Here is a 10,755-nt window from a genome sequence, read left to right on the forward strand (position 1 = left end):
GAGGATTGGTGGCTAAAGGTCGGTATGCAAAACCGGGGATTGATAACGAATCATGTTCACACGAAAATTCGAACTTATCGTAAACTTAAGTAAAATAAAGCAAAAAAAATCATGAGTTGAGGCAGCCACAGCTGAACCGACAAAACCCTGACATGATAAGGTACTGTGGAGCCCTAAGGGGTCTGGTTTTTATTATCTCTGCAACTTGAAACTCATTATAATGACAAGAAAACAGTAAAATACTAAGTGGGTTTTTGATTGAATCAAAGTAAAACAACACCCATTTCTACATTCAACTAAACACTAATCCTATAAAATAACCCAAGCAAAAGGATGTTTTAGGGCCAAAATTTACATAACACTGCAACTATCTGTATTCTCGTCGCTGAAGAAGTGCGTGTACTGATCGGTTGCAACCGGAGGAAGCATCGGGGGCGGTGGACCGTAGTTCATGGCCGGGTTCGGTCGTGAATACATCATGGGTTGGAACATATCGTTCCCCACTCCCCTTTGTTGGTTCATCATCATCATAGCCATGTATTGTTGTTGTTGTTGTTGGGCGTATGGATTCCCTTGGCCCATTCCTTGGTAATACCCGCCTCCCCCTCCGCTCATCATTGGTTGAGCGGGATGAGCGGGATGAGCGGGTAGACCTCGAACCGCTGGAATGTTACCCATCTGATTCATTGCATAGTTTCCCATTGGTGGAGCCCTATTGGCACCAGCAGCACCCATTGGCTGACCCATCTGGCTTTTGTTTCCATTGGTGGCATGACCCATATGGGTTTGAGCCATGTTCTTACCATTCCCACCGCTGCCCCCTTTGCCTCCTTTGCTGGGTTTGGTGATATCAATGTCATGGAAGTTAATATCTAGCTTGTCAAACTCATGGAGACCATCAGCTTTGCCTCCTTTCTTGCCTCCATTGCCATTATGTTTACCTCCATCAGCTGCTTTGCTGCTTCCTTTGTTCTTCTTGCTATCATTCTTACCTCCAAATCCAAACAGCCCCTTCTTGCCTAGTCCTAGAAACCCCCCTCCTTTGCTCTTACTCTTCGTCCCCCCGCCGCCACCGCCACCGCCCCCATCGCCATGGCCACCGTCCTTCTTCCCTCCCCCCTTGCCCTTCATCATGACAGGGAAGTCAATAGCTTCACCCTTCTTGACAGCACCTCCACCAACCCCACCTTTCTTACCACCATTCATGGAATTGATATCAATCATCCCATTAGACCCAAAAGACCCTCCTCCTTTGCTACCCATCATAGGCATCATATTATTAGGTAACCCATGTCCATGTTCATGACTAAACTCATCATGTTCATCATCAAATTCATCATCAAATTCATCATCAAATTCATCATCAAACTCATCACTAAACTCAGAATCTTCCTCAGGCAAATTGAACTTAACAGATTTCTTATCTTTACCAGGAACCACAACACTATGCATATTATTATTATTACCTCCTCCTTTGTTCATACCATTGTTAGAGCCCTTCATTTGTTGCTGTTGTTGAAGAAAAGCCTTCTCCATCAGCAACTTATGATTATCCATATTGTTGTCTTTGCTTCCTCCTTTAACATTCTGAAACAGATTATTGAAATTGTTCATGTTATTTGAACTAATCTGAGCTCCCCATAACTCAGCATGTTTCCCAGATTTCTCAAGCTTCTTTATCAGCTTCCCTGGATCTATATTTCCCGTCACTGTCACTTTCCCTTGTTCTGCATCGATCTTCACAGTATAAACACCTAAAAAACCCCCCAAAAACAGAACCAGTCAAGAATCTGTCAATGAAACGAAATCCGTGAGGTAATCAAGAGATGCCCCTTACCCTCGATTTTCTGGAGGATTTTCTTGACCTTTTGCTTGCATCCATCGCAGTGAATGTTAACGCGAAGAGCACAAGCCTGTAAACAAAACCCAGAAAGCTTTAAAGGGGAAGAACAGGGGAAGAACAGGGGAAGATTCCATGGAAGATTTACCTGAATGTTCATGAAATCCTGTTTGCTCATTGTGTGAGGGAGACGAAATTGAAAGTGGGGTTTGGAGGGTTTTTGGTTTAAGGTCTGATTGTGGATGAAGATTAACACAGTAGAGAGAGAAAGTTGAAGAGAGAGAAAGTTGAAGAGGAAGAAGAAGAAGAAACAGAGGAGTTGAGTAATGGGTGTGTGCCCTATTGAGCTTTTTATGTCCTTCTTTCAGGGCTTTCTCTCTGCTATTTAAAATGTTAGGCAGGAGAGAGAGAGAGATAGAGAGAGAAAGAGGCGGTTCTCTTGTTTAATTTTAATTAAAAATTATTATTTTTTTTTTAATTTAAAAAAAAAAAAAAAAAAAAACTATTTTGGTCGGTTAATTTTCAGACACTTTTTATTTTAAAACCTTAAAAAAATTATTAATAAAAAAACTATTTTGAATTGAAAATATCTAATATGATATTTAGTCTTTCATTACGGTTTAACATAATTATCATATTTGATCTTTTATTACTGAAAAATATCTAATATGATATTTAGTGTTTCATTACGGTTTAATATATTTATCATATTTGATTTTTTATTATAGGAAAATATTTTGTATTTATTTATTATTTTTTATCTTTCATTTACAATTTATTTGATTCTCTACTTGTAAGATTGAAAATGGCTCAAAATGTATAATAGGGGTTACAGCTCTCCACCACTTCCAGGCCGTGTAGCCTAAATGAGCTACCTTATGGTACGTGGGCAGGCGTGCCGAGACGAGTATCTTGGGCGACTTCCTTTGAAATGGGTTTTTCAATGACAATACTGGGCGACATAGGTGTGTTGGTATTGCGCCCTAGCCCGCGTGTTAGAGGTTGCTACATACACCTGCTATTCGGCACGGTATCCGTAAATGACATGGCATGGGCATAGGAGGGTCAATGCCTCGATAGAATCTGGATGGATGGATGTTTGGGGAAGTCCCAATGAGATGAGCAACACGCGGGCCCGTTCTCGATGGCATGACTAAGTCTGTTGCGATGGCCGACGACACCCGAGACTCAAGGTGGCATCAAGACATATGGGCCAGGTTGATGGAGATCAAGATGGCAAGATGAGACGCGATGGTGGTTTTAGCAAATATTGTCTATCTTTTTTTAAAAAAAGTTAAAAATACACCTACCATTAGTATCGTAATTAAAAAAATATTTATGAAATTTTAAAAATAGCATTAACACGCTTAAAACTTATAAATAAAAACATTATCAGCGACAGAAACCGTCTATCTACCTCTTATAAATTATCGCCATTTTTTTTTTTTAATGCCGAGAATATTAATGTTTCTTTTAAATTTATATATTAAAATTTTAAAGTTATTAAAAAGTATACAAATGTATTTTTTAAATAAAAGTATAAAGGTTGTATTTTTGAATTTGCATATTTTTTTAAAAATAAAATACAAAATTCAACTACACATTTTTTATATATTTATTTCCTAATATTGCCATTTTTTAGTAAAAGTCAAATGATAAAAATAAATATTTTATTTAGTGAATTAGATATTATATTTTACTTTCTAAACTTATTTTCAAATTTTCTTTTATATTTGGAAGCTTAATTGTTTACGAACCTCATCTGCAACATTTAAGGTATCTTAGTCGAGTAGGCTACTTCGAATCAACGGTCGGATAGAAAATGATTCGTGAAGGCCAACGAAACAAATAACGGAAATAAAAAACTCGTGAGAGAGAAACGACAGACAAGACTCATATTCGAAACGATCCCAGTAGCGATATGCTTGAAGAAGCAACAGATAGCTATATTGCGACTCTCTTCTGTTAAACGTAGAATAGATCATATCGGTACATAGTAAGATAATCTACTGATTTACTTGTTTGTTACCAAATTTATGATTTCATGGTTTGTTACAGTGTAATCCTCATTATACACATCTATAAATACATGATATCGTTACCCATATAGGTCACAGTGTCATTCAACCTAACACGGTATCAGAGCCATGCCCTAAAGTTAGTTATGTCGTAGAATTCTCAAATATCGAACAAAAGTATTGTGAGCCTCGAAGGCATAGTAAAGACAGACTAAGACTCCAAAAGAAAAAGAGTCGAGCCTCGATTAAGGAGAGTCGTACGTTGTTCGAGGGGAGGTGTTGGATGAAAGTCCCACATTGACTACTTTAGGGAATTATCGCGAGTTTATAATCAAATAGTACTATCTCCATTGGTACAAGGCCTTTTGCGTGAGTTTATACTCAAAGTGTAACGACCTAGATCCACCGCTAGCAGATATTGTCCTCTTCGTGCTTCCCCTCAAGGCTTTAAAATGCGTCTCCTAGGAGAAGGTTTCCACACCCTTATAAATGGTGGTTTGTTCTCCTCCCCAACCAATGTGGGACATCACAATCCACCCCCCTTCGGGAAACAGCGAGAAGGCTGGCACATCATCTGGTGTCTGGCTCTGATACCATTTGTAATGGCCCAAATCCACTGCTAGCAGATATTGTCCTCTTTGGGCCTTCCTTTTCGAGCTTCCCCTCAAGGCTACAGCGAGAAGGCTGACACATCGTCCGGTGTCTAGCTCTGATACCATTTGTAACGACCCAGATCCACCGCTAGTAGATATTTTCCTCTTTGGGCTTTCCCTTTCGAGCTTCCCCTCAAGACTTTAAAACGCGTCTGCTAGGGGAAGGTTTCCACATCCTTATAAATGGCGGTTTATTCTCCTCTCATACCTGGAGAGTCGTGTTCATCTAACATCGTCCCTTCGAAACACGACACAAATACCACCATTTTAATTTTTTTAAAAAGAATTAATATTTTAGAAAAAAAAAAAAAAATTAAAAATGGCCAGAGGTTAAGCCATGTGAAGCCAATTTTGTTTTTGGCAATTGGTTCTCCTATTTCTTGGAATTTTCCATTTATTATTGGTTTTAATAATTCAAGAAAATTTGGAATTTTGCTAATGTCAATCCTAATCCATTCATGTTACTCTTGCTTTTGTTTTTATTATTTTTTTAATCTCTCATCAATTATCTCGGAAATTGATAACATTTTAAAAATATCCACCGGGACTAAAATAGTCTAATCAAGTCAACTCAGTTTGACCAATAACGATTAGTAAGTTTATCAGGATGGAATCAAGTACGACTTACGTTATTGTTCTCGTCTACTCCAACGAGTATCTGAAATGGATCGATGAAGTGCTAACTTGTCTTCCCTTTATGTCCGAACCGTAGGACACCTCAAAGTCTAAGTTCTTACGTCATACATCAATGCAGCTGTTTTGTCTACTTTAGACAAAAGACATACGTGGTCTGATTGTTTGTACAACCTTGTTCGTAGTCTGAATCAACTTTAGATGTTCAGGTCGACCATCTGTTTGCATGTGAAAAACGATACTAAACTCACACTGTGTACTTAGTGCCGTTTGAAGGCTCTGCCAAAACGTCAATGTGAACTACAGATCTCAATCAAACACAATAGGCATCGATACTCCACCGACAATCTCTTTCATATAGAGTTGTACCCAATTGTCTACACGATAAGAAGACTTACGTGATATGAAATGTATCAATTTTTTGAGTCTGCTAATTACAAGCTATAAGCGTCGTATTTTAGGTCTTGATACATCTTGATATTGTTGGAATGTGTCGAAAACTGCGAGCTATGGGCCTCTGTCAGTACCTCCTCCATGTACACTTTCTAACATGCACAATCGTCCTTGTCGTAAGAGTTCCTTATCAAATGTCAACACTCAATGAAGTACAATTCATTATTGAGCCTCTACAATCCTCTACCTCATTATGGGTTGGATTGCATTCGAGCCATCCGACATGTTCTAAATATGTACGTTTAGAAACTAACTCGATGATCAAAGTTGAAGTGTGGTCCACTTCCTTCTCAACGTGTCTGTCACTGTATTCATTTACTAACTGCAATCACCTAAGCCGTCTCGTGTTAAGTTTTTTTTTTTTTTTTTTTTTTTTTTTTTTTTTTTTTGTCTATATGAAAAGATATTTCAAACTTCTATGGTTCGTGAAGATTTAGCTTTCACCCTGTACAGGTAATGTCTCTAAATCTTCAGGGTGAACACTACGGTTGCTAGCTTCAAATCATGTGTGGAGTAATTATACTCGTAGTCTTTCAACTGACAAGATGCACCAACTACAACCGTACCATATTGCATGAGAACACATCCAAATCCGTTCTTTAAGATATCACCATATACCACAAATTTTTCCGACCCAGTCGTCGTAGTAAGCACTAAAGTTGTAACCAATCTCAGCTAAAACTCATAAGAATAAACTCACCAAACTAATAGTATCGCACGTCAACCCACTAAAACTTTCTTTAAGACGTCGCCATATACGACGAATCTTCTCGACCCAGTCGCCGTAGTAAGCACTAAAGTTGTAACCAATCTTCGCTAAAACTCATAAGAATAAACTCACCAAACTAATAGTATCGCACGTCAACCCACTAAAACTTTCTTTAAGACATTGCCAGATACCACGAATCTTCCCGACCCAATCGCCGTAGTAAGCACTAAAGTTGTAACCAATCTCCGCTAAAACTCATAAGAATAAACTCTCCAAACTAATAGTATCGCACGTCAACCCACTAAAACTTTCTTTAAGACATCGTCATATATCATGAATCTTCCCGATCCAGTCGTCGTAGTAAGCGCTAAAACTCATAAGAATAAACTCACCAAACTAATAGTATCACACGTCAACCCACTAAAACTTTCTTAAAGACATTGCCATATATCACGAATCTTCCCGACCCAGGTGCCGTAGTAAGCGCTAAAGTTGTAACCAATTTCCGCTTAATCTCATAAGAATAAACTCACCAAACTAATAGTATTGCACGTCAACCCACTAAAACTTTCTTTAAGACATCGTCATATATCATGAATCTTCCCGATCCAGTCGTCGTAGTAAGCGCTAAAACTCATAAGAATAAATTCACCCAACTAATAGTATCGCACGTCAACCCACTAGACCTTTCTTTAAGACATCGCCATATACCACGAATCTTCCCAACCCAGTCGCCGTAGTAAGCACTAAAGTTGTAACCAATCTCAGCTAAAACTCATAAGAATAAACTCACCCAACTAATAGTATCGCACGTCAACCCACTAAAACTTTCTTTAAGATATTGCCAGATACCACGAATCTTCCCGACCCAATCGCCGTAGTAAGCACTAAAGTTGTAACCAATCTCAGCTAAAACTCATAAGAATAAACTCACCCAACTAATAGTATCGCACGTCAACCCACTAAACCTTTCTTTAAGACATCGCCATATACCACGAATCTTCTCGACCCAGTCGCCATAGTAAGCACTAAAGTTGTAACCAATCTTAGCTAAAACTCATAAGAATAAACTCACCCAACTAATAGTATCGCACGTCAACCCACTAAACCTTTCTTTAAGACATCGCCATATACCACGAATCTTCTCGACCCAGTCGCCATAGTAAGCACTAAAGTTGTAACCAATCTCAGCTAAAACTCATAAGAATAAACTCACCCAACTAATAGTATCGCACGTCAACCCACTAAACCTTTCTTTAAGACATCGCCATATACCACGAATCTTCTCGACCCAGTCGCCGTAGTAAGCACTAAAGTTTTTGTTAAAAGATTACGTGTTTAGATTGCTGTATTTGATTTAAATCTTCTGATGGTTAGGAGTCGATTTGTTTTTTATTTGATTTACTCTTGATTTGATTAGATTTTGTTTTGATTTGTTAACAGATTTTCTGATTTCTAGGTAGATTTTCTAGATATCTCTTTCTATTCTCTGTGTATATATAGAGCATTCTTGCTCTTCAAAATTCAATCATCTCATCAATTATTCAATCAATCCCTCTTTCACTAACAATTGGTATCAGAGCTATCTTCTTAAGGGATCTGTGAGATCAAGATGGAAGGAGAATCCAGTTTTTCCGCTGTTGCACCACCAATCTTCGATGGAGACAATTATCAAATGTGGGCAGTTCGTATGGAGACTTATTTGGAGGCCTTGGATCTTTGGGAAGCAGTAGAAGAGGATTACGAGGTCCCTCCACTCCCAGCAAATCCTACTGTAGCACAAATCAAATTACATAAGGAAAAGAAGACGAGGAAATCAAAGGCGAAAGCTTGCCTATTTGCCGCTGTATCTCAAATGATCTTCATGCGAATAATGTCCCTCAAAACAGCAAAGGAAATCTGGGATTATCTCAAGACCGAATATGAAGGAGATGAGAGGATTCGTGGAATGAAAGTCCTGAATTTGATCAGGGATTTCGAGTTGCAGAAGATGAAGGAGTCAGAGTCGATAAAAGAGTACTCTGACAGACTTCTCAGCATCGCCAACAAGGTGAGATTGCTTGGTTCTGTATTAAATGATTCCAGGATCGTTGAAAAGCTGCTAGTCACTGTTCCAGAGAAGTTTGAAGCCACCATTACTACTCTGGAGAACACCAAAGACTTGTCAAAGATTTCTCTTACAGAGCTCTTGAATGCTTTACAAGCACAAGAGCAAAGGAGGTCTATGAGGCAAGAAAGGGTGATTGAAGATGCCTTACCTGTTAAGCATCAGGACAGGTATAAAAACAAGAAAATTTTCAAAAACCAATCGACGTATGGAGATCCATCTGCAGATTATCAGAAGACAAAAGGAGGAGGTTTCAGAAAATCCTATCCACCTTGCCGCCATTGTGAGAAGAAAGGTCATCCACCATTCAAGTGTTGGAGAAGACCTGACGCCTTCTGCTCCAAATGCAATCAACTTGGACATGAAGCTGTGATCTGTAAAGCCAAAGATCAGGTGAAAGAAGTAGATGCAGAGGTAGTTGATCAAGAAGAGGAAGAAGAAGATCAATTGCTTGTGGCCACTTGTTTCTCAGGCAAAGAATCAAGCGAGAGTTGGTTGATTGATAGTGGGTGCACAAATCATATGACATATGACAAGGAGTTTTTTGAGGAATTAAGAGACACTAACGTCAAGAGAGTGAGGATTGGCAACGGTGAACACTTGGAAGTCAAAGGAAAAGGCACAGTAGCTATAACAAGTTATGAAGGTACAAAATTTATTCCAGATGTTTTATTTGTACCTAAAATTGATCAAAATCTCTTAAGTGTTGGTCAGTTACTTGATAAAGGCTATAAAGTGTTGTTTGAGAATAAACAGTGTTTTATCAAAGATGCTAGTGTCAAAGACTTGTTCAATGTCAAAATGAAAGGAAAAAGCTTTGCTCTAAATCCGATGGAGAAAGAGCAGATGGCCTTTATATCCAAAGCTAGTGCCACTGAGATTTGGCACAAAAGACTTGGGCACTTTCATCATCGAGGTTTGCTTCAGATGCAGTCAAAGAAGCTGGTGGAAGGACTCGCTGACATTAATGATGACATGCCTCCTTGCCGTGCTTGCAATTTTGGGAAGCAACATAGGCAACCCTTTCCTAAACAGGCATGGAGAGCCTCGAAAAAACTGCAGCTGGTTCATACTGATCTTTGTGGTCCTCAGCGAACACCATCATTAAATGGTAATCTTTATTACATTATTTTTATTGATGATCTAACAAGAATGTGTTGGATCTTCTTTATGAAGCAAAAGTCAGAGGTTGCGGGTGTATTTTGGAAACTCAAGGCCAGAGTCGAGAATGAAAGTGCATGCTTGATTCAGACTGTAAGATCAGATAATGGCAAGGAGTACACTTCAGAAACTTTTAACAGGTTTTGTGAAGAGGCTGGAATTGAACATCAGTTGACAGCACCATACACTCCTCAACAGAATGGCGTCAGTGAAAGGAGGAATAGATTCATAATGGAGATGACGAGATGCATGCTTCATGAGAAGGATCTTCCAAAACGTTTTTGGGGAGAAGCAGCAAACACTGCTGTGTACTTGCAAAATCGAATTTCAACAAAAGCTGTGAAGAACCTGACGCCATTTGAAGCTTGGTATGGTTACAAACCTTCTTTAAAGTTCCTTAAAGTATTTGGGTGTCTTTGCTTCACTTACATTCCACAGATCAAGCGTGATAAGCTTGACAAGAAGGCAGAAGCTGGCATATTTGTTGGGTATAGCACTATATCCAAAGCTTACAGAGTTTTTCAACCGCACACTAGTCGAGTTATTATGAGCCGAGATGTTCATTTTGCTGAAAATGAGCAATGGAATTGGGAAGAACTGACAAAGGTGAATCAGATTCCTAATGCACCAAACAATTTAACCTTTGGTAGCATGTTAGAAGAATCTGAAGATGAACGACAAGAAGAGTCTGAAGATGAACAACAAGATGATTTGGTTGATGATGCACCTGTGAGAGGTACAAGGTCACTATCTGATATTTATCAAAGGTATAATGTAGCTATTTGTGAGCCTGCAGGGTTCCATGATGCAAAAAACAGCCAACATTGGATGGCTGCAATGCAGGAGGAGCTTTCGATGATCGAGAAAAACAAAACATGGAAGTTGGTTGATCGACCTCTAAACAGAAAGATAATTGGAATAAGATGGGTATTCAGAACAAAGCTAAATCCTGATGGTTCAGTTAACAAATACAAAGCAAGACTTGTTGTGAAGGGATATGCACAAGTTTTTGGAGTTGACTATTCAGAAACATTTGCACCTGTTGCCAGGCTTGATACAGTAAGATTGTTGCTTGCTCTTGCTGCTCAAAAGAGTTGGAAAGTATTCCAGTTAGATGTTAAATCTGCATTCTTAAATGGAGTCTTGCAAGAAGAAATTTTTGTCGAGCAACCTGAAGGTTT

At 38.8% G+C, this 10,755-nt stretch overlaps 2 protein-coding genes across 2 annotated transcripts; one reads left to right on the top strand and one right to left on the bottom strand.

Annotated features, from left to right (window-relative positions):
* Nucleotides 1-235: 235 nt before the first annotated feature.
* Nucleotides 236-2,188, bottom strand: LOC111780332 (Heavy metal transport/detoxification superfamily protein). The gene is made up of 3 exons (XM_087119382.1): nucleotides 1,989-2,188; nucleotides 1,838-1,913; nucleotides 236-1,754 (listed from the first exon to the last, which is right to left on the bottom strand). Exons 1-3 carry the CDS (start codon nucleotides 2,016-2,018, stop codon nucleotides 352-354), a joined length of 1,509 nt encoding a protein of 502 aa, XP_086975508.1. The 5' UTR covers nucleotides 2,019-2,188; the 3' UTR covers nucleotides 236-351.
* Nucleotides 2,189-8,296: 6,108 nt separating this feature from the next.
* On the top strand, nucleotides 8,297-9,189 carry LOC147786948 (uncharacterized). Its single transcript, XM_087119722.1, has 2 exons — nucleotides 8,297-9,059; nucleotides 9,170-9,189. Exons 1-2 carry the CDS (start codon nucleotides 8,297-8,299, stop codon nucleotides 9,187-9,189), a joined length of 783 nt encoding a protein of 260 aa, XP_086975848.1.
* Nucleotides 9,190-10,755: the final 1,566 nt, after the last annotated feature.

Source organism: Cucurbita pepo, chromosome 18 (assembly GCF_057944985.1).
Source record: "Cucurbita pepo subsp. pepo isolate OVF chromosome 18, ASM5794498v1, whole genome shotgun sequence".
Classification (NCBI taxonomy): Eukaryota; Viridiplantae; Streptophyta; class Magnoliopsida; order Cucurbitales; family Cucurbitaceae; genus Cucurbita; species Cucurbita pepo.

What these genes read in the sequence shown, in the direction of transcription:
- LOC111780332 (XM_087119382.1), bottom strand. Translation starts at nt 2,018, where the DNA reads ATGAGCAAACAGGATTTCATGAACATTCAG. An exon ending in AGGATTTCATGAACATTCAG is followed by an intron (nt 1,914 to 1,988) that starts GTAAATCTTCCA and finishes TTTTGTTTACAG; the next exon opens with GCTTGTGCTCTTCGCGTTAA. An exon ending in AATCCTCCAGAAAATCGAGG is followed by an intron (nt 1,755 to 1,837) that starts GTAAGGGGCATC and finishes GGGGTTTTTTAG; the next exon opens with GTGTTTATACTGTGAAGATC.
- LOC147786948 (XM_087119722.1), top strand. Translation starts at nt 8,297, where the DNA reads ATGAAGGAGTCAGAGTCGATAAAAGAGTACTCTGACAGACTTCTCAGC. An exon ending in AGCTATAACAAGTTATGAAG is followed by an intron (nt 9,060 to 9,169) that starts GTACAAAATTTA and finishes GAGAATAAACAG; the next exon opens with TGTTTTATCAAAGATGCTAG.